Source organism: Serinus canaria, chromosome 1A (genome assembly GCF_022539315.1).
Source record: "Serinus canaria isolate serCan28SL12 chromosome 1A, serCan2020, whole genome shotgun sequence".
NCBI lineage: Eukaryota > Metazoa > Chordata > Aves > Passeriformes > Fringillidae > Serinus > Serinus canaria.
The window spans coordinates 64,935,757-64,963,586 of record NC_066314.1 but is presented as its reverse complement, the minus strand read 5'-3'; the positions used below and the strand labels follow the sequence as shown (position 1 = coordinate 64,963,586).

General features: G+C 38.6%; 1 protein-coding gene across 2 annotated transcripts in view; it reads left to right on the top strand.

Annotated features, from left to right (window-relative positions):
• ATXN10 (ataxin 10) overlaps positions 1-27,087 on the top strand; it is an 80,737-nt gene extending 53,650 nt beyond the window's left edge. Inside the window, exons 10-11 of one of the 2 annotated variants that reach the window (XM_050969765.1) lie at positions 9,804-9,867; positions 26,336-27,087. In XM_050969765.1, the coding sequence (XP_050825722.1) occupies positions 9,804-9,867; positions 26,336-26,523 (252 nt within the window). In that variant the 3' untranslated portion in view covers positions 26,524-27,087. Of the gene's footprint in view, positions 1-3,220; positions 3,248-9,803; positions 9,868-26,335 lie in introns of those variants that run through there. The other variant, XM_050969766.1, reaches the window with a different exon arrangement.
• Positions 27,088-27,830: the final 743 nt, after the last annotated feature.

The window sequence follows — 27,830 nt, the reverse complement described above, 5'->3', positions numbered from 1 at the left end:
TAGTGGAAGGGTTCAGGGGGTGTGGACAAGATGATCTTTAGAGGTCACTTCCACCCCAAACCAATCTGTGATTCAATGTATATACATACATATCTAAAAACTGCCTCAATGTACTACTCCAGAAGGCTTCTCTGGGTAAAATTGAGAGATTGGTATTACTTTTAGTTAAAACTAATTGTATTCTACATCTTTTATTTACTTCCCTTTGATAATCTTCCCACAAGCAGAGTTCAAATTGTATTACACAAATACACTGTAAAAGAGACTCTCAAGTATATTCCTAATTATTCTCTTCATTAAGAATCATAATTCTTGTTCAGTTCCTGGGAGAAAATTTGCATTGTTGAATTAAAAAAAAATACCATGAATACTTTCTATGTACTGTGGTGGATCATTTTTTATTACTGGCAAGATGATGTCTTTTGGCATCTCTTAAGGAACTTTGTTTAAAAATGAGTTCTGGCACAATCTTACTGATGTGAAAAGAAAGAAAGTAAAATGACACTGATACTGGAAAATGTGACAAAATCATATGAACATACATGGTATGACTTTACAGAAGTTGGAAAGTCTTCCTTTGCAAGCCAGCAGTACTTTGAAAAGTGCAAGTACAAGAATGCACAAGTCCTGACTGGTGTGTACCCCAGGATGTGATTTAGGTCATGATACAAACCCTGGCAGTGACAATCCCCTGGTGACAGTTTCCTGTGGGACAGAGCATCCAGCCCAGGGGATCTGTGTGCAGTATGAATGGGTTTAACAAGGCTGGTGCAGTATTCTGGTTTCAGTTTTTTTATGCATTCTGCTTGTCTAACTTAAAAATATCTAATTTTGTTGCTTTTAACAAAAAATTTAGATAGTTTACTACCTCTAAAGTAGAAATAGCCAGTGTGCTTCATTTCAGTCTAATAATTTTTGAGGTTTTACGTGTAATATTTCAGTTTGCTTTAATATTTTTATATTATTACAACCTGACTGATATTTGAAGTGCAATATTGAATTGGTCAGGTTGGACAGGGCTTAGAGCAGTGTGGTCTAGTGGAAGGTGTCCCTGCCCATGGCAATTGAGATGAGCTTTCAAGTCCCTTCCAACCCACACCATTCCATGATTCTATGATGAGGATTAGCTTCATTTTGTAAAGAAAGAATTTTTTGTGTTCTTCATAAACTAGAATAAGTATTGAATATAAGTGTCTTTCCTCTATGTTTTCCTGCATGTTTTAGCATTACAGTCAGATTTGGTTTGACATTAATCTTACCTATAACAAAATAAGAAGGATTTAGATTTTGGTCTAGCAATTACTGTTCTAAAGCACAATTATGGAGCTCAGTGGATTCATATTGAAGCTGGCAACACATGTTGAATTTTAATAAGGGGAAATTATAACATTTACCTTCAATTTTTTCCTTTTCCTTTTTAGAAAATGAAGGGTGCTACCCATGGAGCTGTTTAGGGCTTGTAATTTTACATAGGAGAGTTTCCAACTTCTCTAAAAATCTCTTTATCCTTGATTCCAGGGAATGTATGATTGTGCATTTGGCTTTGGAAATATCGAAGGCCTTTATTTCAGGCAATTCTTCAGCATTTTAGCTAAAAATAATAATAATAAAGAAAGCAGTGTTTTGCCTGCAAACAAAAATGCAAGCAGCTCAGTGTAATTAGTCATAAATTTGTAATTAGTCATAAAGGTTCCCTTTAACCTGTATCTAACTTTTGTTCCTTGCTACTTGAATGTCACTCCCTCAGTATTTTCCAGCCAGGTCTGTTTCTTTGTCTCAGCTCTGCCTGTTCCCCACAGCTGCAGGCACAGGGAGCAGAGGCAGTTTGGGAGGACACTGACTACTGCCCATTCTTCAGGAACCTGCAATCCAAGTGGAATATTTGGTGGTTGGGAGTGTCACCTCTTAGTTCCAGCTCTTGAGTTATACAGATATGAGCACCTTACCATTGTATGCACTTTTTAAAAAATGCTTTTAGAATTTGTAGCTACTGAGAAAAAAAGGAAAAAAAAGCTTATAATTCCCCTACAATAGATCAACCTGGTGTCAGCTGATGGAGGTTCTGATTCAAGGCTTTTTCTCCTCTCACCTTCTGACCCACCATTACTGTCAACCTGTTCCTGCAGGCATTTCTGTAAAAGTGTTGACCTGCTCCTTTGAAAATCAACTTCAAATGAAAGTGTTTATTATTAAACTCCTGTAGAAATCTGTTCCTATTTAAAAATAGTAAAACATATTGACTTATAGAATACAAAGTTTTTTTAAAAAAAAGTTTCTAGTTTTTATGATTGCATTAATTATGGTACAAATTTCATCTGTGGAAATGTACCCTCAAGCTCTGTTCATAAGACATTTTTTCCTTGTTAATGGACTTGCTAGAAGGAGTTGGCTGTGCTTGTGTAGCTTTCCTTTAAATAATTTTTAATAACATGGGGTTTTTTAATATATATACTTAATGTAGACTAATGAAAAGGTCTTGAAACAAGAACTCTTTTTATTTTCAATGAAAATATACAGTCTTGTCTTTATAGGCTGTCATCAAATTAATGATCTGTTGCAAGAAAGTAAATGACAACATAAATAAAGCAAAACAGAACATTCAAAATTGTATAAACATTTGGCTTAGTGCTTGAGTATATATATATGCCTTGTTTAGTGCAATAATATAATATTTTCAGGTAAATTAACAGTATGAAAGGATACATTTATTATGGAATTTTTAAAGCAATTTGAACTTTGAACAACAGCTTTGCAAATTTAAAACCTAGAATTTTGTCACAGATGTAGGAGTTCAGCTAGAAATGGGGAATCTTACTTTCTTAATACCTGCAGTTGTTATTACCAGACTATAAGACATTTGGAGGCACAAATAGTCAGAAAACCCTCTGGTAGTTGTAATTTAGAGGCAAATTAAGAACCAACTATGCAATCTCCTTGGGTACAGCTTCATGTATAATCTCGCTCAGTAGCCTGAGGCATCAGCAAGCTTTCAGCATGAAATTTAGTGCTAGAGCATGCATTCCTGAGTTTTTGTGTATCATGCATGCCATATATATATGGCTTTTATAGGCATATAAATCACAACATCAGGAGTCTTGTTTTCTAAATGTAGAGTTGATCTTAATCTCAGCAAGGTGGCTAAATTTATCTTATTAAGAGAGTCTGATCCTGTGCAAAGGTTATGCTTGGTGAATCATTAAAAGGAAATGTGTATTCTTAGCATTTCAGGTAAATGCAGAGAATAATTGCTCAGCTTTCTCTAAGTCTGGATTGTCAGCAAAGAAGCAGTGGCAGTGTCCCATGAGGGCTGGGCCAGTCCATGGTAGGTACAGCAAGTAAGTGTTTGAGGGACCATTGCTAGCCTTGAAGGCAAATTGCAGAGTTTGGCATAGCTCACATGCACATCCCAGCATTCTCCTCTTCCTCCCCTCAACCAAAATCAAATCACAGGAGTGCCTCTCCTTTTCTTGGGCAGAGCCCAGGGCCTGCACTGTGTACTCAGCAGTTCCTGAGTGTGGTCCAGAGGAGTGGAGGTTCTCAGGAGCCAGCAGCCCCAGGGACCACCTGAAAAATGCAGCAGGGCAGTGCCAAATTCTGGCATCCCAGCTCTGTGTCTGCTCATGCACTCAGCAGCTCTGCTGAAATGAGCTGTATCAACCCAAGTTTATTGCAGCCTTCAGACTTCACCAGTGTATTGTTCACTTCAGATGAGGTTGATTAATCTTGTCCTGCATTCCACACCTCCTGTAATGGTGTTGTAATTTTTTTGATCACACTGGGAAGGACCTTGGGTCCCATTGGCTTGGGCAATAGAGACCTGCACCTCAAAATGTTCTGTGTGGGTAAACCTTTGGCAGATCATTGCTAGTTCATTTGCTCACCTCTTGAATCACCACATGTGGTTTTCAAGCTGCAATGTGCCCTGCTCCTGTATTAACCTCATAACATTCTCTGCTTCCTAACCTGTCCACTAGTTTGTTTTCCTTGAAAATAGTTTTCAAAATAAAAACAGCTCCCAAGCCACAGAGAGGTTTGTTAGGTAGTGCAGCCATCTGCTTGTCCAGGGTGGGCAGGCATTCAGGATCACAGTGGTATTTCAGAGTGCAGGTGGGCATTCTCTGAGTCCTGTGAGGAGCAGCTGAGGGAGCTGGGGGGGCTCAGCCTGCAGAAAAGGAGGCTCAGGGGGGACCTTCTGGCTCTGCACAACTCCCTGACAGCTGGGGGCAGCCAGGTGGGGGTCAGGCTGTGCTCTCAGGAAACAAGGGACAGGATGAGAGGAAATGGCCTCAAAGGAAAGTTCAGGTTGGACATCAGGAGGAATTTCTTCATGGAAAAGCTGGGCAGGCATTGGAAGGGGCTGCCCAGGGAGGTGGTGGAGTCCCCATCCCTGGAGGTGTTCAGTGACATGGCACTCAGTGCTCTGCTCTGGGTGACAAGGTGGGGATCAGTCACAGCTGGATTTGGTGATCCTGGAAGTCTTTTCCAGTGTTAGTGATTCTGTGGATCTGAGCTGTGTTATGGTGCAGGTGGACCATGTCATTTGATGACTGATGTCTCCAGTGGTCATGGGGGTGCAGTGTAAGGTGCAAGGATTTATTCTGCTTTTATTTATTGCTATGGTTGTAGATAATTGCTGAAAGGGGGCAAATACTAAACTGTTATACTGCTGTAACCTTGAGTATCATTCAGCTTGTTTTCTGAATTCTTTTGTGGTTTGGCAGTTTGGGACTTTACAAAATTATAATGGAAAAGATACTGAGACTTTATGCTGCCAGAATCACACTTTGTAAAAATTTTCAGTGGAAAAACTCCCTGTGAGTTACTTTTAACTGCAGTTACATCAGCAAAACGGGTTGCAAATGTCAAAAATCATGAGCCATCACAAAAAGATCATAATTCAGATTTCTTTTGCAGTTAAAAATGAAACATTGTTGCTGGTAAAATCCTGGAATCATTGAGGAATTGATCCTGAATATATAAAAGGTGTGAAAAAGACCCCAAACCAAAGGAAATCCCTTTCTGCTCTGCAGTGTGAGAAACATTAAACTTTTCAATAATATGCATACACAGGGATTTGCCCCACTTCTTTGGTGAAGCTGATCAGAGTCACAGAATCCCAGAATGGTTTGGGTTGGAAGGGACCTTAAAGCTTCTCTCATCCCACCCCCTGCTATGGGCAGGGACACCTTCCACTAGGCCAGGGCTCTCCAAGCCCTGTCCAACCTGGCCCTGTTAAAGAATAACACTTGCATTCAACCAGTTTGCAAACCCTAGATTAATACTTCTCTCTTTAAAAATCAGAGAAGACTTCTTGGTCATGCTCATATACAGTGGTATTTTCCAGATTTTATATTGGCCTGCTGTGCTGCTAGCCACTCTGTAACCAGCCAGCAATCCAGAACACCTTTGTTAGTACATCTCTACTTCTCATTAAAGAAAGAGATTATGGAACACACAGCTGATGAGAAACCAAGTAAAATTTGATTTTAAAAGAATAAATCAAATGTGGAAAATGACATTTGTGGAAAGAGTCACCTTTTTTTTCTCAAAGTGAACATTCATTCATTAATGAATGTTAACTTGAATAAAGCTTCTCAATGCATTGAAACATTTTTTCTGTTGAAAAATATTTCTCTCATGCCATGCTTCCCTTGTTTTAATACTACCAAATCTTTTAAATACATCACTGAAAGTCTTCTGTTTTCTTTGTTTCATTTCAGCATATGAGAGATCATTTAGTCTGTCTGGGATACCCTGGTTTCAAGAGAGGATCTTCTTCAGGCAAAGTTCTTAATCTTAAGGGGTCTTTATTTCTAAAATGTGTGACTGTTGTCTCAGTAAAATTGTTGCTGAAGTAGTTTGTGACATTAGTTCAATTATGCAGAAATAAATTTGTCTGGAAGAGTGTGTAATCACTAGTGTAGAGCAGTAATGAGGAAATCTTCAACAGGAGCATTCAGTGGTAATCTCTTTTTCTGTCAATGACAGTGATTTTCAAAATCAGGATTTTTTTATGGAATGTCTGGAATTCTGTTCCAGAAGAAAAGTTATTCTGATGTAATATAAAATGTAAAACAAGAGAGAACAAAACTTTAAACAAACAAACAAAAATATCCCCAAAAAATAACAAGCCTCCAAAAAATAGCAACCCACAAAACAAATGAGTATCTCATTTTAATTGAGATACTCATAAAGTGCTTTTTAAAGCTTGACATGGAAGACAAAAATACTGTAGCCACCAAAACAGTGGCAGCTTGCCAGACTGACTTGGAACTTCCTATTACAACAGTGATTAAAAAGGCTGAAAGGTATCAAGTGATTTGTTATTCAACCTTTATCCCTGTATTTTTTCCGAACTTCAAAGTGAGAAGTCTTTCATTTTCACTTTGCTTTAGAATTAAATGAATTTTTGAAGTTTGGATGGTCTTGTAGAAGTTGTCTCTTGTCACATAAGAGACTAGAGACAACATTTAATTTCCATCTAGGTTCTTTTTGATCTGATAAAAGAAGACAAAAGAATTAGGAATCACTTTTACAGCAGTGGTTGGAAATCAACAAACAAAGATCATCTGATTAACTGGGGTTTGTGGACTGAGAAGAGGAGAGTGTGTGACTAGAAGTACATTAATGTATACTGTCTTGTTGATGCAAATTTGTACAAATTCATCTGATTTCCAGAGCAGTGTTGAATACTGGATGATGTTTAGCACCATTTTTCTCTTCTGCTGCTGCTGCCAGATTAGGCAAAGGCTACACTAGCCAGTATTGTGTGTTCCAAGCAGAATGAGTCTGTGTTGGAGCTCACTTTATCCATGTCAAGTCACAGATCTAAACCATACCAGAGCAAACAGCCTGCTTCTCTGGCAGCATCCACTGGTTGTGGCTTCTGGTGTAGGAGCTGTACATAAGGGAATGAGGAAAGCTGCATTGTTTAAAAAGCAAATCTTCCAGTTGTGTTACTGTCTCTTGTGAGAACCTATCTGAATTCTCAGGTGTTTGTATTATCATCTCAATGGCTGGAAACTCCTGTGTTTTGCTCTTGGAAAGACAAAAAAACGATTCAGCAGCTGGGTTAGCCTGCTACCCTCTCCTCTCAGCTGGACACTCTGCATCTGCTTATTTTGGCTCAGGTCTGATGCTGTGCTTGGAACCTTCATCTTCCCTTCCTCTTCCATAAGGCCAAAACCCTCTTTTTCCAAACTGGTTCTCTGAGGGAAGGTTTAAGACATCTCAAAGGTACTCCACATTTAGATTCTGAGATAATTTTCTTAATTTTCTTTTTTACCTCCAAGAAAGAGGCAAGGCTCTCCACTTTTGGGAGAGTTGAAATAAACCTCATGTCTCTCTGGAAAATAATGCTGAAAGAGGGCAAATATCTTTGAAATCAATGTAGCAGGAGCAACAGAATTTGTTGCCCTGATTTCTGAGTTTCAGACATTAAAATGTGAAATACATGCTTCCCTAGGTGTTGAGGTGTAAGACAATTTCTCAGTGTTTGCAAAATGTGCTGGTTTGGGAGGAAAGGAAATGAGAGCAACAGGATTTGAGAGACTCTGAGCAATGCAAGTGAGACACTGGGTTGGACAATGATTCTTGTCTCTGACTGCCTGTGGCACTCTTGTTGCACAGGTGGCTCTGCTATGTGCAGAGCAGCTGCTGAACTGGCTCACATTATAGAGCACAAATTGTTGACTGTCACAAAATGTTTTTTCAGTGGACTACTGGAGGTTCAGGAACAGCTGGCATGGACTGGAACTTTTCTAATAGTGGTTTCTCAGGATTTGACCTCTTCATCTCATGAGTCACTTGGAGTATATAGGTTTGTCTTGGGCAGGTGCATTGTAAGGTTTTTCTTCTTGTAGCAAGTCATAGGTGACATTCCAGAGCTGGCATTGTGGTGACAAAAGCTGTGCCTAGCTCCTTCACATTGTATGTACAATTGAATTGAATGATGTTAAAGAAACTTCAAGGGGGGAGGTACAGTGCAGGTAGTTAGCAACTTGTTTTTCCATGAAGGAAGGTTGTGGTTTGCTGCTGCTGTTCCCACATAACTTTGAAGGAATCTTGTCATATTCTTGAAGTAACTTTTTGAAGCACTGATGGATCCTAATTAGAATTGTACTTTCCCAAAATGCTTACTCTGTTAAGCAGGCATCTCATTTGAATCAAACTGGAGCATGTTATTGCATGGCTTGTTTCTGTTGACAGCACTTGATCCCAATTAATTTCTACTGGTGGGAAATAAGAGGTAGCATTGCAGGCACATCAGAGTTTGGCTGCAGCCTGCACATCAAAGAACCAGCATTTCCCAAGCATGTGCATTAAAGGTCACTGCTTGTTCAGGCTTTGAAGTGTGATACTGTGCATGGTGCTTGGCCTTTGGAGAAAACACAAACATTTAGTGGAAAGAATGGATATTTTTAAACTTGTATTATTAACTGTGTTTCATGTAGGTAAAGTTGTTAGCACAGATGTGCAAGGTGGGTTTTAAGACGTAGCAGTGCTCTTTGCTTCTTATACATGTAAGCAGTGCCTGTCTGTTTGTCTGTCACCCCTGCTTTCTCATCTAGCTTGAGACTCTGCAATAACATTATCTGGAAAGGAATTTAAAAGAGGCATGTGCTCATCTTTGGCATGTGCTCTCAAAGGTGAGATCACCAGATCTCATCTTTGTCTCTGAATTCAGTTTTATTGATCCATAGGCTGTTTGGGATTTCACATCTAAATCTACTCCTCTTGCCTCTCATATTACAAAACTTGTGTTGCAGAAAGCTGATGGTCCTGCAGTGTAAATTTTGAGATTTTTTTTTCCTTGGTACATAAAAATGCACATTGTTTGGGGCAAAAAAAGATGGAAGAAAGAACACCATCATCAAGCCACGGCCTGCATTGGCATTACATTAAATTCCTTTAACCTACAGGTTTTGGTTTAAAATGAAATTTTAAGAAATGAAAGAATTTAAGCTTTGGACAAATATAGCTTGGCTATCACAGAATGGTTGAGGTTGGAGGGGACATGTGAAGCTATGAATATGCATGTGTGATGTGTACCTTAGGAGGCTACATAAATTTCTTATGGAACATACTTGCCATAAGATAATAATGCTCCAGGTTTATTATTAAGATCAGCTTGTCCCAAGTACTTGGTCAAGGGTGTTCATGAGTCTGTTAGGATTCTTTGTTGCTATCTCATACACACACACAAATTTGGCAGTGCAATTCATGAACTCCCATGTGTGTGTATGCACAAGGAGCTAAAGACACCAGATCTCATCTTTGCTCATTTGCCAGTAACATAAGGGCCACTTTCTCAAAGGAAGAACATCCATGGCTCTTATGTGATATAAAGAATTTGTGCTGGGTGTGTACAAGTAACACATTGCTACTGAAGGTGCAGCAGATGTGCTCTCATGAAAACGTGTGTGTGTGTGTGTGTGTGTGTGTAGGTGAATTTTTCAACTTCTTTCTTTTCCTATTTTTCGCTCCACAGTTTTTGATGGTTCTTCCTGCTGGAAGCAAGCAGGAGCTTTAAGTGAGCATAGCTTATCTGGCTCCGTGTGAGAAACAGAAAAGACCTCAGTCAAACACTTGCTAAATGAAGGGAGAATATGAAATTAGAGCCCACTTGTTGCTGTTTTGTGATACTCATGCTGAAAACACCAGGTTTACTCTGCAATTCATGTTAACATGTTTAATCTTTTACATGAAACAAACATCCCTGTTATATTTTTATATATTTCTTGCATGAAACATTGTTAGTATTGTTGAGACATCTGTTAAATTGAACTTTTGGGTTTTTTTAGGTGTATGACTTGGATGGCATTTCCTTGATCTTGGACAATTGCAGCATTGATGACAACAATCCTTGTATCCTTTATCAAATAATTCTGTTTATTGAATATGGCTCATGAGAAAAGGTGTGGGGGTTTCATGGATTTATGCCAGCATTGCTTTCACAGGGTATCTAAATGGAACTGGCCTCATGAGCTTCTAGGTTATATTTAAATGGTTCAGAAGTGAGCAAGGGCACAAATAGGCTTCCATGAACTGCATTCTGAGTGAGTTAACTGTGGTTACATTCTATTTCCTAAAATAATAAATATTACTAGTTTGCAAGTGCCTATTCAAAGAGCTGTGTCAGAAATCTGAATTCAGACTCTGGTCATTGTACCAGATTTTAGAGCTTTTGCTCCCACTGAAATCTGTTCAGGAAACTGAAATAAGTACCTCATCAATTCTCTACACTTGTTAAATCAGACTGGGGGCTTTTTCTAAGCACAAAGACAAGGCTAGCAAGCTGTTATGAAAATCTGTATAGCTGAGAAAATAAATTATGCAAATTTCTGAAATGTTGGGGAGATTTTAATGTAAATGGTGTTGTGCTTCATATTATGATTCTTTTTTCCTGGAATTTAAGAGCAGAAACTTTCAAAAATAGATTGCTATTAAGAGGGAAATAATCTTATATTGAAAATAAGCAGTTCCTAAGCAGAGTTATCCATCTCTTCAAGTTATACAAGTATGTTCAGTGACTGAGCTGTGATTCTCTGTCATGTAATCATTAGCTCTTTGTAAGTGTCTGAAAATTGCATCTGGAAATCAAATGTCTTTCCTGTACAGATTTATGTCACCTTTTTTATACTGAACACATGAAATAGGTTTTCAAATTATTACATAAGAAACAGCACATTCTTTTTAGCAAGTATAACAAACAAACAAAAGGAGTAGTGAAAATGTTTCATATTCTCTCAGTTGTGTCCTGCAGAACATCATGCACATATAAATAAATCATAACATGATGAAATAATGTAGATGATAGCACAATGTTGACAAACTGGGTGGAGGAACAACAGGTGGTAAGTATCCTCTGAGTTACTCAGTTTGATGCTTTATATCCACAAGTTTTGCATCTTCAGTATTCCTGCAGTTTGAGACCTGACAGTGCACTGAGTGGCAGAATTGTATTTCCATGGTCCAGATCTGGTAACAGGCACTGCTGGATATGGTGGGATGGGCAGGGAAATTTACCTTTCCCTAAGAGGTAAAGCAGCCCTGAGAAAACCTAGGAAGGAATTTTTGCCCCAAGTGACTCTTTGCTGGAAAGCACAGCTGTGCAACTACTTCTAGGATTAATCCTTCATTTTAGCTGTAGTAGAAAAGGATAAACTTGGAGAATCTCAAAGGGTAGACTTGTAATTTATGGTCTCCAATGAAAGGAAAATAAAATACCGTGGGAGTCTTTACTGTGTGTTGAGCAAAGTGGAACTTCTGGCACCTTTTGATACAAGCTGATATTTTATGGCTATACCATAAACTTACTGGAGGATAAAACTTTGTTTACTTGGTTTTTAAAAGCATAATAACACCTCGTAATGTGAGCTTTCACCAGGTATCCATAGCATACAGTATTGGAAGATATGGAAAAGTGAGTAGCACTGGGAGGACTTGCCTGCTATGACAAAGTTTGCTGCATGAGCTTCTGGATTGCAGCTCCTGGTGATGCCTTAAGTTTTAGCTTTCATGTTTTTTAGATTTTGTACTGCCTTAGTGTGTGACTCTGAACTTCATATGTGTTAGCAAGTTCTCTTCCCAGGGTAGTCAGACAATACAATCCTTTTCCAGCCTGAGAACCAAGGACACCATTACAGCATTAGGGTCAAGAAGTGTAAACAATGGCACATTGAGGAGAGCAGTCTGGGAGGATGGGACTTCATAACCTGAAGCTGCAATTGGACAATTAACCCCAATGTGGAAATGGCCCAAAACTTACAAAAGTGTGAGAACTTGTGACTGCTCATGTATCTTGGGCAGAGCCACGACTGGGCTCTTGTACTGCCCAAGATGAAAGCCTTTAAGGCCTTCTAATAACTACCTACTTTATTCCTTTAACTCTGTCTACTAGCCTGTGTTCCAGGTCAGCCTCTTTAGGCCTTACTGACTATGGCTGTTTATTGTTTTGACCTCTTGCTATTCCAGGTGCTCTTGTGCTACATGAAGGAAATGCTCCCCTGCTTCTCTCCTGCCTCTAACATTCCTCATCTGCTGCCTTCCCAGCAGATCATACACAGGGAAGCAGAGGACAGGTTTGCAGTTCAGATCTGTCTCTGCTTTCATCTGCTTTGCAGTATGTTCTGCTGCTTCTGGACACCTGATGCCTGAATCCATTGCATCATGTTTCTCTGAAGAGATTTGACAGTTTCTTTGCACTCTCTGTGCTCCAGTCCTGCCTGGCACAAATCCCAGAATCACTGGTTGGGTAAGGCTGGAAGGAACCACAGTGGCTCATCTGCAGTTTTCCAAGGTGGAAAGCTGCAAGAAGGAGCTCAGCATAGCTCTTCAAACATGGCTCCTTCAGGAAGTCATGTCCAGAAAGTTCCTTTAACCTTCTTACTCCTAGTGCCTGTTTTTGTGGTTTCAGGCTGTGTTACTTGAATGTCTCCTTGGACAAAGCTGACTGGAATAAGTTTCACTCAGAATCCTTTGAGATGATAACTTCTTAGCTTTCTTAGTAAGTCTTGGTAGATGCACATGTTTGTTGAATCTGTTTTGGAGTCACCTAAGCTCCACAGTTAAGGTGTCATTATGTTTTCTCCATTTTACTAGAAAAGTTCTGCCTTCATATTACACAGTAAAAATTTCTCACCAAAAAATGTAACTTTTGTGGTAAAAGCAATAGGATATTTTTCTGGGTGGAAAAAAATAATTTCCCTAAAGTGTGCAGTTTATCAGGGGAAGCTGGACTGCCATGGTAGATATTAAAGGAGCTCTATAACATTTGAGAGGAAAAATTCTTTGATAAATCTTTTTATTTGTAGCATATGGAAGTATATGAAAGAGGAAATGGGTCATCTCTTATCCTAAATTAAATTCCTTTGTAAACCTGTCATTACCTTAAAATTGCTTTCTTTGAGATCCTGAACAGTTCTTTGATGTGTATAGAAATACCATGGAGTTTGCAGCTTACAAAGTTCAACTGACATGTTTGCATTGCTGTAATTAATTGTTTAAATTCATCTTTCAGTCTGAGTTTGGGAGAACTGTTATATTGTCTGATTATATCTCAGACTTGTAACTTCTACATTTATCCTAGCAAACAGGATAAATGTAAACAGGTTTTTTCCTTCAGGATATTTCATGAGTAAGAACAAACAAACCACCACTCTCATAGTTGCAGAAAAAAAGATTATTATGCACAGTTAAAAACAAATTTACTGTACCTCTCTAATTATTTGGATTGGTATTTTAATTTTCCAGCTACTACAACTTTGCATGTAAATGCAACAGAGAGATGCTGAAGGATGCCAGATTTTCTGTGGCTCTTAAGTTTTCAGCACATGACAAAGGGTGAACAGAGTGAGACTGGGGAGATGCAGTTCATTAAGAGTTAAACTTCAAAGAAGGCTTAATACCACTTTTCTATACCTGGTAAATCTTCCATGGGTTGGCTGTGTCCCAGTCATAACTCCTTCTGTTTCAAAGGAAAACAAGGTGTTTCAAAATGCAAGCAGAATTATTTGCCTTTAGATTAAGGAGAGATTCCTGTATGAGCTAATCTTTATTTTTGAAAATTCAGTTTCTTGTTCTGCTTCTGAAAAGTGGGAACATCGTGATTTACCTTTGTAACCTGTGCTTAAAAACAAATAAATTCAACCTGCTAAAGGATAGCACAGTGGGTTGGAGATGCCTGTCTGGGTAATACCAGTAAAAAATTTACTCCAAATCCTGCTTTTCAGGTTACTTGTGTTGAAAAGGTGTTCTAAATTCAAATCTCTTCTATTTTGCTCTCTGAATCATTGTCTTCCTCATCTCTGACTGGCTCTATCATCAGACAAGAGCCCTTCCTTTTGTTCTTGCCTTTGACCTCATCCTAAGCTCTTCCTGCTGCTTCCAGCTTCATTTCTGCCTTTTCACAGGTTCCATTTCCTTAAAGTAAACATGAGCAGGGAGGTCAGCCAGTTCTGATCAAAATACTTTTGACCCTAATCACTCAAAAAAAGGTGCTTATGAGAGGCTTTAAATAAACTGACCTGTTTATTATTGAAGACTTTTCAGTTTACCTTAACTAAGCTGCTTGCTTTTTCACTGCTTCCTAACATTGGTGCTCATGAGTAACACACACAGATGTGCCATTTTTGGTTTTTAGTGGCTGTCCATAGAAATACTTATTACTATTTTGGGGAAAAAATATCATCCAGAGTACTGCAATATAGTAGCTGTTAGTTAGTGGTAAAACTTGAAAGTCAGAAGTGAACTGCAGTTTTGAAGATGGAATATTCTTGTTTTTTAAGGCTGCCTGCCAATATTATCCTTTTGAGATTCTTATAGGTGTCTCAATAAATTGATTTTCTGAATGTCTGGATTTAATCAGAATGACCTTATGTAAGTGTCTATTTTATATAAACTGTTAATTAACACTGTTTTCTATTTGCCAAGAAATCAGTCATCCATGAAGAATATGTATCCTGCTGTGAGGATATATATTTATATATATGTGTAGGTTATATATGTGAGCAAACACCTAGCCAGCTGTGTTTTAGGAGTAAGAATTTTCATCATTTTTGAAAGGAAAAGGCTGATATGGAAAGGAAAAGGCTGATATGGAAAGAAAAGGTTGATATGGAAAGAAAAGGTTGATATGAATTTCCAAACACAGATTCCTTAGTATGAATAATGGATAAAAATATAGAAAGAGTAAGTTAATTTCCAGATACTCCTTCCAAAACTGCTTCTATTATATTCAGTCATCTGAGAGGTAGATTGAAAATACTTTTGACTTCATGGCAGCAGCAAGTATAATTGTGGTTCATGAAACTGGCTAAAGCTGGAGGAAATCAAGTTGCTATGGTCTACAACAATGGCAGTTTGTTTTTGCAAGATGCCAGCAAGGACTTTTGGGGGAGCTGACAGACATTTTTATCTAAGTTACAGAGTGCAACCTTAAACAGGCCACATGCTGTAAAACAGTCTCACCACTGAATGAGAGCCAGCAGAAAGCAAAAATAGGAGAATGAGTTGACTTTTTGGAGTGAGCCATCACAGAGCTGAGCGTTTTCATGCACGTGTGTTGCTGAGAAAATATCAGGCACTGACTGTGCATGAAGAAGTTTGATGTGACCTATTTGATTCTGTATTTTTATAAGCATACACCAAATCATGATCACTGTAAAGGATCAGGCCCAGTCAGGTTTTGCTTGGACAGGACTTGGCTCTCCCAACCCAGGAAATGGAATTACCATTTTCCTCCATACTTGCTTTGCTGCACAAGTAAATTTGAAGGCTACCTAGGCTAAGGGGGAGTGCATTATTTGGTAGAGGACAATCAATTTTGCATTATTGTTGGTTGCTCTGTGTCATTCAGGGATGACAGAGAGTGCTGCAAACATCTGACTTTTTATCAGCCAGTACTGAATGTGTCACTGTGATTTAACAAGCAGTGGTTGAGGTCAGCAGTGGAAGAATGGGACTTGTCAGCACAGGTTAAGAACATAAATTGGTTGGCCTGAACCCTTCATTCATAGAGCCAAAGGCAAAATAAAATAACAGCTGAGTGGAAGCCAGCTCTACCTCTTCTCACTGGCACAGCTTGCCCAGAGAAGCTGTGGCTGCCCCATCCCTGGAGTGTTCAAAGCCAGGTTGTACAAGGCTTGGAGCACCCTGGGATAGTGGAAGGTGTCCCTGCCCATGGAATTAGATGAGTTTGGAACTAGAGGTGGAACTAGTTTGGAACTCAAAGAGCTTTAAGGTCCCTTCCAACCCAAACCAGTCTGAGATTCTATTCTATGATTCCACCATAGATGGAGCTAGGAAACCAAGAAGTCACTGTATTGCCATGCTCCAGTTCAGACCAATTCAATTCCTGTGTGCTGAGAATTGTTTTTAAAGAGAGTGGAGGATTCCTGCCTTGTGACATATGCACAAACCTGAGCTCTGTCTGAATGTGATTTTAAGGTACAGAGAAGAACTGGTCAGACCAGAAGCTGGAACAGGTACAAGTGTGGTTATTCATTGAGCAAGAACAGTCTAAGAGGGGCTTATTTCTTTCACCTTATTCAGTAGATGAAATCCTGCCCTGTTCTGCAAGTTGCTCTGAAGTCTTTGTAGCTGTATTTTGTTAGTGGCTAAGGGAGAGCAGGGGCCTCTGGGGGTTTAGAGGGGAATCCCTCAGTGTTGTTTCAGGGTGGGGCTTTAGCAGGCTGGTTTATAAAGTGATCCCCAAGAGGCTTCAGCCAAACAGCTATATCCAAACACCATATGTGGTTGTGCTTGGGATGGTCACCTGCCTACCAGTGCCTACTGCTGTCACTCTCTGTCAGGGGTGTTTTTTACACTCTTGAAAGAAGCATTACCAGATTATCCAGTCTTTTCTTAGATCAGTGTTCATTGACCAAAGAGATCTCGATTCCAAATAGATTTTTCAGTATATTGCCTTAAGTGTCCAGAGTGGGATTATTATAAAGCTCCGGGGGGGAGGAGCTGATTGCTGCTCCCTGTTGGAAAGGGCACATTTAAACCTTGTTTTAAATCCCACTAAACATTGCTTCACATCCCAAGAGTTGGGATAACATAGCTTCCATGTCTTATCTCATTGCTTATCTTTTCTGGATGCTGCAAAATCTTCAGGGCAAAATTTAGTTAAAGGTGGAGAACCAAGGGAAAAAATGTACCACATTAAGCATATTTGGTGGATTTAAATTCTGACACAAAGACTGTAATTCTCAAGTATTTATTGCTAGAAAATGTTTATTTTGAAATGAAAACAAAAATACCAAGTTTTCTTGTGAGATGTACTACATTACTAATTGTGTCTTCCACACTGTTCCCCAAGAAAACTTTTCTCCTGTCAAATGCAACATTTTCCTCATACTAAAAATACTTGAGACCACAGAAAGAATGCAGTGTGTAGTACAGAAATAGATACTGTGAGAAATTAAAGGACTTAATCTTTTTTGTCTTCTGAAAATGACCACAGATAACACTTTGTGTTTTATCATTTAACAGAGTTACAATTTCTAATGATATATTTCAGGTTGCTCATTGTGTAATTCCTAAAATTCATTTTTTTTTAGAGCACTTGCAGGATGAATTTAAATACTGAAAATATTTAAAAATATTATAAAAATAGGTTAAAACTATTTACAATTTAAAAATTATTTAAAACTGTAAACTAAATATAGTTCAAAAATATTGAACTTCAGTGTTTGGGGGTGGAGGGTGGTGTTAGTAATTTCCTTGAGAGTTTATAAAATACTAACACAGATTTGCAGAGATGTAAATATGAATCTATTCTTGCCTTCTTATCCCCTTTCTACCCAGCTATCACCATTAAGAAACATGTGATGTACAAGGTCCCTCTTAAGGTGAAGGAAATCTAAGAGAGCTGCAGAGAATGTGAGAAGGCTCTTTCAAATGTTACATTCTAATATTTCTAATCCCTTGTGAGGAGTAATCTCTGTAGGCACCAACTCATGCATGTAAAAGTGAGGAATTAAAGTTAATAACTCTATTTCTAAACCAAATATTGTCATATTTGTCCTCTTCTCTAATCCTCTTGGTGGATTTAAATCCATGACAGGCTTGAATTCTTGAAAAAAAACCCAGGTCTTTAGTTATCAGGAGCACCTCAAAAAAAAAAAAAAAAAATCACTGCTTTTATAGCTCAAACAGCTTCCTTGATTTTTCTGTACACTTACTTTTGAAAAATTCCCCTCTGGGCTGAGATGGAGCACTGGAAATCTGAGAGCCAAAGATTTTTGGTTTTTTTAAGTAAAGCTAGGAGTGGTTCAGAAATATTGTTGAGAATGGAATGCCTTCTACAACCACCTTATCATATTTCAGTCTGTCTTCTTGGCATTTTTTCTTGTGCATACCTCCAAAGAATATTTGGATGTCATCTGGCCAATGCTTCAAATAATATTTTTATTCTGGCATTTTTCTGTTGCCCCATTTTTGATCACTGTAATTAGAACAGTTTTATCTTCAGTTGCTGAATGTCTTCTCCTGTCCTGAGCCTTAAATTGTTTCCTCTCACTTCCTCAGATCTTTGGTTAAAATTTGTTCTTTAGATTTGCAAATGGTTTTTAAAGCCTAACCTTTCCTTCCTCTCTCAGTTATATTTGAAGTCCTTTCCACTGGCCTTGTGGATTTGTTCCTTTCTCTGGAGTGTGGAGATTTCCTCAAGGAGATGCAGCCATTCCCTGAAATTGTAGACAGAATTGTGGCTAATGGCTATTTTGCTAAACAAATAGCTGGTTATAATTTAGTTGCATCTTTCAAAACACCCATTTATTTAATGGTTGTTATTTTTGGATACACACTGGGCATCATTTGGTGTCTGTGACCATGGAACTGGAGTTTCAATTTACCTTCAGTGTTATGATTATTTGTCATAAAGTGACATTTGAAATGACCATAAGCAGCAGGAGGGAAGGTATGCCACATAAGTTACTCAGAGACCCTGAATCAATAAAATACACATGTACTGTGCTGAAAGATAAGGTGGCATAAAATCCTTGCTGGATCTATATAAATGGATGAATCTCTGGCATTTCTAAACTGAGAAAGAGCTTCAGTCCAAATTGTGTCAGCTCAATTCATCATCTGTTTGTGGTGAATTATAATTTGCTTAACCACATCTCAGGCATGAATTAGATTGGGTTTTTAAGTGTTAGTGCCAAATTTCTGAAAGTTTTATTTGACTTCTGTAATTGCCATTTTAAAGCATTTTAGAAAAGGTATTTATTTCTGCACATAAATACACATGAATGCATTTCTGTGCAAAGGTGGAGCCTTTTTCTTTCCGTGTCCCAAGAAATTTAAAAGGACTACAGCCTGCCTGCTGATCAGTTTGTGAACAGTTACCATCCCCCTGTGCTTCATTGCTCCACATCTCTGTGTTTGTGATAGGTTTTAATAGTAATTTGATGCATGAATTTCAACTTAATGAAATGTTGCAATTTTTTTTCAGTAGAGAAGGTAAAGTAAGGCATTTTTAAGTAATGTATCAGCAGTTGAAGCTTTTTTAACAAACCAGCCTGCTAACTCTGGTGCCTCTTAAAGATAGCTAATAGATTTAGTTATGAACTCTTGAAATGGAATTATTGGAAAAGAAGGGACTGAAAGAACTGAGTATTCTAACTGTGAAGTACTAGCTTGAAATTGATCAGGAGTGTGATTCTTTCTGTTTTAAAACCAGATGATTTGTAGTTGCTCATAAATTATGGGTTTCTATTAAATATAAGTCGTAATTTCAAAAAAAATTGGCAGCCTAAGCAGCAAAAAATGAATGTGTCATATTCTTGGTTTTAAGGTAGTATTACAAGTCTGAGTATAGGGAAAAGGAAAACAAGCTGGAGGTTATGGCTTAATTTTTTTTAAAAGTTCTGTAAGTTTTGGCATAAGAGCCATTATAATAAAAATAGCCAGACAGAGCTAAACATGTCCTATGGCTTTTGTAGCTCTGAAGTGCAAGACCCAAATTTTTTGTTTTACTATGCTAAAATGTTCTGGCATTGGGTTTTAAGTCCCACAGAACATGAAAGGCTACACATAGAGTATAGATTAAATGTTTAGTTGGCAGGCATTAAAAGCTAATAGCAATCTGGGTGCATATTACTGCTCAGAACTGTTAATCCAGAAATACCAAGGATCTAGGGAGAAAAATTCCTATATGACTCTAGTTAAGAAATATCCCAGTAAGTTTAAATTTCTGAATTTGAAATTTAATGAGTATGGAGTACCATTTAGCTGGACATCACTGACATGAGGATGTAGTTAAAAAGAGGGAAGCCTTGGAACTCAAATGAGCCTCATGATCTGCCCTGGCTGTCAGTACTGGACAGTGCTGAAAAGGTGTGAAAATGTGAAAGGCTGGAGAGCTTGGACTTTACTTCTGGGAGCACAGTAAATATTACATATACATATATATTCATAATTATCTATTAGATATACAGCAGCTGGATATTGTGAGTTGTTTCTTTTTTTCTCTTTCTGAACTAGTCACAGCCAAAGGGCCAGGAAACTGTGCTGTACCTGTAATCAGCCACATAGCAAATTTTGGCAGATTTTATTACTTAGTTCTGGTGCCAGTCCTTCAAAAAGGATGCTGTAAAACATAAATTGAGGGAAGAGACAAAAAAATTATGCAAACCTTGGAATAACTCTGTTGGTTTCTTTCTTTAGTTCATGCAAAAAATACCGAATGCTGGTTATGATCTGGGAATTATTTTTTTTAATCTGTGCTGAAAAGCTGTGTTTGGAAACAATTCTAAACAAATCTAAGCCAGAAATAAATCACAGGCTGTAATGAGTGAGATATTTACCCACTAGGAAAGTTTATTTAGGGACACAGTGAGATTTTCCAGTTCAACACAATGTTTTTCAGAGAAAAGGCATGAAAGCATCTTGTGCACAAAAGTGAATTTACAGGCTTGATTTCAAGAGGAGCTGACTTTTGGTAATCTGTGTTTATGCAGAAGTATTGGGCAAAAGAGGTTTAGTAGTCCATTCTGGTCTTCCAAATGCTTTTGTTGGCCATAGATACTTAAATGGATGAATTGTCACTGAAAGTCATACATGAAGTTTAATGTGTCTGTGTTATGTTTAATGTGTCTGGTTATACAGAGGGTGCAAGTGCCATTTTAAAGAAGCCTGTGTCCCACAAGGCACACTTTAAGAAATGAATTCATCATTGCAGATCATGGGTAGACTGCTCAAAGAGTGACATAAATGCAAGTAGCCAGAAGGATGGTGTTTGTCTGCAAGAGGAACTGGAGTTTCCACTACTGGTGTGGCAGGATAGTGAGGGCTACAGAACTGGAAAAATTACCTAATGTACAATTATTTTGTGCTGTAGATGTTTCCTGTTGTCTGTAGGCTGTGAATTACAGAGAATATTGCCTTAGCATTGAAGCTGTTTTAGTGCCTTTAGACCAAATGGTTTTGCCCATTTGTCTGTTCTGAGATGGTGCAGTTTAAAACCTCTGCAAAGCCATGTTCTGCAGGGCAGAATTCAAGCTGTAAACCCCAGATTTTTGGGGATAGGCTTTCTGTCTTTACTGGAATATTTTGTGGAAGCAGCTTCCTTTGGGCAGGGCTGCAGGTGAGGAGAGGAAGGGCTGGCTGCAAGCTCCTCATGCCACTCGTGCTGTCCAGTGAAGCTTTGCTGCCACGCTGTGGTGGAGATGGAATCTTGTTTGGTACTGGATGGTCCAACCCTCTGACTGATCCCTTGGGCCAGGTGAGAGTTGCTTGTAGCAGAAACATCTGCTTTCACTTCCCCAGTGTTGCAAATCTTATCCCTGAAAGGTGTGATCAGCAGTAAATACCTCTGGCAGCATCCAGAGGTGCCTCTGTATTTTGGAGGCTCCTGGACTAGATGGTTGTGCTACATCAGCTCTGCAAGAGCAAAGTCACACAGAGGGGGGAGGAAGGGACATTCCCAGCTTATACAGTGCTGCCCATTTCTAGCTTTGGAACCCAGAATGTGGTGACTGCAGTCACAGGTGATAAGAGCAGCTGTGGAATAAATGAAAATACAGGCAACTGAAATATTCTAGGCTTTTTTTCCTACCTTCTAGGCAAAATACTATAAGTTTGTACAGGATGAATGCCTGATGTTTTCTGGTGCTGGTAATTCATTGCCAAGCATGAATTACCATTAATTCTAAAAATATAAATTAGCTTTTTGAAAATAAGTAAATAAATTAAGATAAAGCATTTAATTTGTTACGTTTTCTGTTATTACTTTTTTGGTAGTGTCTTAATCAGGTAGAAGTCACATAAAAATATAGAGGAGTTATAAGGAACTGCTCTGATCTTATACAGCTTTTAGAACTTCATTAAACTACTAAAACCCCAGACAGAAAGAAACTTGCAGAGCTTTGTAAACAGTTTGGCTGATGGTGAGGGACCAAAGTCCTGACATGTGGTATATCACAGCTCCAAACTGTGACAAACAGCTGTGGTAGTTGTCTAGAGACCTCTTTTAGTGGTGGGAGGAATTATCTTCAAGGTGCTGTGGAACAGAAGTGCTTGAAAGGACTGAAAGACTGGAATGAAAAATGGCTTAGGTTTTTTCAGTGCAGTCCAATCAGGTCTGCAAGTGGAAGTGACTCTAAATGATGCTTCAGTGTTTCATTCCAGTCTGTAGAGGTTCTAGTGATAATTGGATTGCTTGTTGAAGGCCAGAAAGAAGTATAATTTTTGTACAATATTGTACAAAAGTACAATTTTTGTACAAATATTGTATTTTCATTACCTCTGTTTTTTAGTCACACAGTCCTGTTTCAGAATACATCTTAGAAAAATTGGGTGGCTTTAAGAAAGGGATTACATGAGCAGCCCATTTGATAAGGGTTCTAACCTGTGAGTGCTGGCTTTCTTAATAAGGTTTTGTATCTTCCTATATTTGATTAGAATGTAGTTGCTATTGAAGTAATAAAAATTTTGATTTAATGAGGTAATGGGATGGGGTAAAGAATGCCTTCTTTTTCACATAAGACCTAATTACTTGTAAGGAAGAAAGTTCCTAAGTAATAATTATGGAAAACTGACTGTAGTGCAGGAAACAGTCTAATTTAAAAAAAAAAAAAAAGTCCCTAGACTGTAATAAATCAAACTCTCCACTAAGAATGTTATATGTAGAGATGAGTCAATATTAATAACTATGAAGGGGACTTAGGAAAACAGATATATGTATTTCATTCTCCTTGTCATCCCTTCAGTATCTTGTATTAGTTAATGATAATAATTAACTTCTAAAACTTGCCTTTTTCAAGCAACATACTTCCAAAATTACTTGTGCATTGCCTTTTATCTGTCTCATCAGCTTCCAACCTCATTAATAATTCTTTCTGTTCTCTGTGGTCTGTAGAATCCAAATTGCTTTATGGAACAGCTCTTTTGGGTCCTGGTGGCCACAGTGGGCTTGTCAATAATGTTTTGTTCTAATTGGACCAAGAATGAGAAGGTGGAACCCTCTCCCTGAGAAATGGTCTGAGTGTCCTCCTCTGCAGCAGGATTGCTTAGCAGCTCCTGGCAGGACATCCTTGTATTTTCACACCCCATTAAGTTTACAAACCAGTCCCTGTGCTCTTGCATTGACTCCAGCAACCTCTTGTAGCAGAATCCAAGTGAAAAGAACTGGGAGAATGGTGAAAAGTTCCCTTTGCAGTCAGAGACAAAACTTACACAGGATTTAGTGGCACAGATTTTCATGGCTTCCAGATAGGAATATTTTTCATCCTTAAGGGACAGTTTTCTCCACCTTTCTTCCTTTCTCTTTGTGTTCTCCTCTCCCTGACAATCAAAGTTACGACCCAGAGGACGGTTTTAAATTTTAAGTTGTGGAATGAAGATGTTACTTAGGGCAAGTTGATTCAGTTTAGTTATTTGTATATGTCAAAATAGCATAGGAATTCCAAAGCATACAGTACTGAAACATTTTGGAAAAGTGTTGCTATAAATGCACAGAAATGTTTGTTTTCAGTTCCTAAGCACAGATAGTCTAGTGATGAGGCTTCTGCAAAATAAAATGAATTGTTTTCTTCCTTTTGTATGCCCTCTTCGCTGTGACAGTATATCATAATCTTCACTTGTCTATAATATTAATTTGCTTGAGAGTGTAATATGCCCAGTTGGAAATATATAGCCAAGTCTGTGCAATCAGATCTGCTGTGCTTGCTGTGTTGCTTCTCTTTGGTGCAGTTTCACAACAAACAGGCTCACACTCATATTTTTAGTAACTATGGCAACTTTAGAAGCTCTCTTTCTAAAGCTGAGCATACAATAAAGTGCCGAAAGCGTAGGTAGGATTAGAGACTCTCGAATATGTTTCATTTTCTCTCTGTGTCTCTGTCTTTGGAGAGGAGCAAGAGGGTAATGTGAGTATTAGCTGGGGACTGGCTTTAATCTCCACAGACACTCAAGTCTGCCAGGGTCTGCTCCCAGCTGTCCAAAGGCCTCATCCTTCCCTAGCATGCCAACAAGGGGATGATGAATATTCATGGCTGTGGTCACAATGGAAAACCTACACACAGAAAGGGGTTTCTGAAGGAGTGAAAAAGTTATTGAAACCATTTTGCAGCTTCAGCTACAGTAGTCAGTAATGATAAATGCCACAATGGTGATAGAGTTCATAAGATAATGGGGATGTCTTAGATATTATGTAAGCATGAATGGATCTGGTAATGGGAAAAGAGCATTTGCCGTGGGCTTTAGCAGCGGGTTTGTGTTGAAGGACATAAAGACTATAGTAGCAAGATCATTCTCAAGGCTAATACACACAAAAGTTTTGAGAGTACTTTTTTTGCCTGTGTGGCACTTTGTGTAATTGAGAACTGTCAGTCTCTGAAAATTGCTGATAATATTATAGAAAATATGCTTTTATGCAAGTGCTGTATTTTATGCAGAAGCCGTATTTTAGGAACACAGCAAGGAAAGTCTGCTTCTCATCCAGGAGCTGAGCCAGGGAGGGTGGAAGGATGTTTTTCACAGTCCACTGGGAGAACTTGGTGTTACTTTTTGGCACTCATGACATGCCCTAAATCAGACCTGGAAGAGACCTGTTGGGTGTAAGCCTTGGTTTGTCTGCATTCATCAGCTTGCGTGCTTTGCTGGTCTGAAATCTGTTCTCACCATTGGCACTAATGACTGACAGTCTGCACATACATGATTTTATTACTTCAGCATCTTACTGTTTTGTATAGTCAAATGTAATCTTCAGTGCAAATACCAAGTTTATGTAACTTAATTTTTACTTAATTTTAGTAGTGATGCACTGACAGAAGAGAATATTTTGATATTCTCTCTTTTGTTCACCTGTTAAGGCTTTGATGAGATGCATAAGTTGTTTTGGTCTTAATTTCTCTCCTCTGTCATTTCCTCACACTGGAATTTTTCTGAATAAAGGTGTGCAGCATGCTTCCTGACAAAGCCTAAAGAGATCTATCAGGAAAAGAAAAAAAGCTCCATAGTAGTAAACACTTTATTATCTTTATTTCAATTCTGAACTTCTTGAATTTGAAAATAAATATAAACTGCTACAAAAAGGCTGTTTTACTGACACATGCCAATGCAGGGCTGTTCCCCTATGTTTATGTCCTAGCTACTTTTCATCTAAACTCTTCTCTCTCTGTTGAGGTTGTGTAAGATTGTTTAAGTCCAGTTCCTCTCTTGTGTTGTTTTGTCTGAAGTTCCCCTCTGTCTGAGTTTTCCCCTCCTGTCACCCTGTGGCAAATGCCCACAAGAGCATTTATCTCTGTGCTTAGATGCTCCCCAACCCAAAAGACGTCAAGGAGATGAGTAAATTATGCATATTCTTCTACTGGATGTGAAGCTACATGTAGTAAATAATTGGTGCCCTGCAGGCAAACCACTCATGGGATTCAGAAAGGCTTGGCTCCTGTATGGGTAACTTGGGAAAGATTATATCATAACAACTTTTCAGCTGCAGAATTGGGACCAACATCTCTGACACTTCATAAAAGGAACACTGTAGTTCACTTAGAAGATGCCTGGCTGATAATCCTGGGAATTTAAATCCTTTGTCTACATCCCTGACATGTGCCTCAATCCTGGCCTCAAGGGACCACCTTGGGAGGTGAATGAGTTGCAGCTTGTGCCCCTTTAGACATCAGCAGGAGCTCCCTGCCAGTGATCATAGTGTCTGGTCTCCTGGCAAGTGTGTAAAAGCACCCAGGCATAAAGGACTGAGTTTTGGTAATACTAGAAGTCAAAGAATTTTAAGTGTCTCTAATATTATTTGTGCTATTTTCAGATATTAACCTGGATAAGTTGTCTTTGTCTACATCTCTTCAACTTTTGCAGTGAAAATAATAGTCATCTTTCCTGTGCATGATGTACAGCTTACTTTGTTTGCCAGTGCTTGAAAGTGTAGTGTTGAAGTGTTCAGATCATAAACAACTGACTTATTTTTTTATTTAAACTCACTAGGAAGATCATTGGAACATTTCAATTGACTGTAATTTTGCTTTAAAGCAGCATGTCTTTTTAATTCCTGCAGTTCATGTGCTTGGGGTTTTTTGTTTACTTGGGGTTTGTTTTTGGTTTTTGGGTTTTTTTTTTACTTAATATAAACCCTAGTAAATTTGTGTGAAGTTTAAGGGCAAACCTTTTTTAAAATGAAATTGCCTCATATGCAAGTATTTGCAGGTTCAGTGTCAGCACTTGTAAATGTCTTATTCAAACCATTGATTTCTGCTACTCTTCTGAGTTTAAGGGATTGGGAGAGGTCTGGGGGAGGTGAATGCAGTAATAAATCAAAATAAACACTGTTTCATCTTTAAAAGAAGAAATTATCCTTGACTCTGCCCCACAGTTGTGAGCCAGTGGGCAGTTTATGCCCTTCGGAATCTGACGGAGCAGAACGAGCAGAACCAGGCGCTGATCGCGCAGATGGAGCGCAAGGGGCTGGCAGACAGCTCTGCCCTCGAGAGGATGGGCTTGGAGATACAGCAGAGGGATGGCAAGTTAATTCTGCAGTCAACCAGGAAAAAGCCCTCCTGAGCAGAAATATTTGCAATAGACTGAAAGGGTATTTCTCTTCTAAAACATTTTCCCTTGCTCAGCAACCATTTTTTTCCGTTTTAGTCCCAGTCTGTTGAAAATGTTGTTTGTTCTCAGAAAAGCTGTCAGATGATGCTGCTGCCTCCTTTTGCTGTAAATAAAAGATCACCTGTGTGTTTTTCTATGTACCTGGGTAAACCAGCTTGTGGAAAAGGTTCTTCTTGTCAGTTGGTTGGAATTTCGTTACTTCCTTTTTCATCACTAGAAGAATTTCATATGTGCAGTGTCAACTTGCCATCATTTCCTTTGCTGAATCTGGATATAACTGTTGTTTAAAAACTCTTCAAAGACAGAGCTCCTTTGCAGGCTGCCTTCTCCATGTAAGAGGTCTGTGCTGAGTCAGGGCTAAGCAAGCAAAGTTACTAATTTTCAATCGTGGGACCTAAATATCTCTATTTATATAAGCATCAGGAGAATGTTGGATGTACTTAAATATTTAGTGAATTAAACACAACGTGGCTTTTGTCTATTTAAATTATTAGTAAACTGTCTTTTCTACCTTGATACCTATCAGTCTTCATGACAAGTATATTAAAACCAAAGCTGAAGCTGTTGTGGCAACAGATGCTGCATTCCTTTGCACTGGGGCATGTCTCTGTTTTGGAGACTTGGGTGTTTGTTTGAATGTTATTTGTTCCTTTGGAGGGTAAGTCAGCCCACTTTCCTTTTATTTTGCACTTCTCATGGGTTTTCTGAACTTTGGCAGACTGCTGAAGAGGTAGTTTCTCACTGTGATTAATTCTAGGAGTTTCTTTTCACCCCTCTGCCTTTCCAAAACATTGACAAAACTCATTTCCAGTTAATTAATTCAAGAGAGGCAGAAGAATAGAAGGTCCTGCCTCTTCATTTTGGGTACCCTCCTATATTGTTGTTGGACCCTGCCACTGTGGAATGTGGCATGAATGAGACGGGGGAGAAGGGGGGGGTGAAACTGGGGGGCAGGGGGAGGAGGGCACAGTTAACTCTGTGTGTGCCATAGCTTTGCCCTGGAAGCCAAAAAGCATAATCCTCTCTGCACAAGCAAAACAGGAATCACAGCTTTATATTGCTGGTATTTGTGTACAGTTACTGCAGTTGGATTATCTTCAGCCATGTCTAACTCAGAGGTCTCAGAAAAATTAACATGTTCATGTTCTTGTTGACATTTAATCCCATGCTTAAGTAGAAAGGCAAGTTCATGTCCTTAAACTCCATATTTATGTAAACAGACCTTCATCCATGTGCATGAGCTTTTGCTCCTCCAGCTG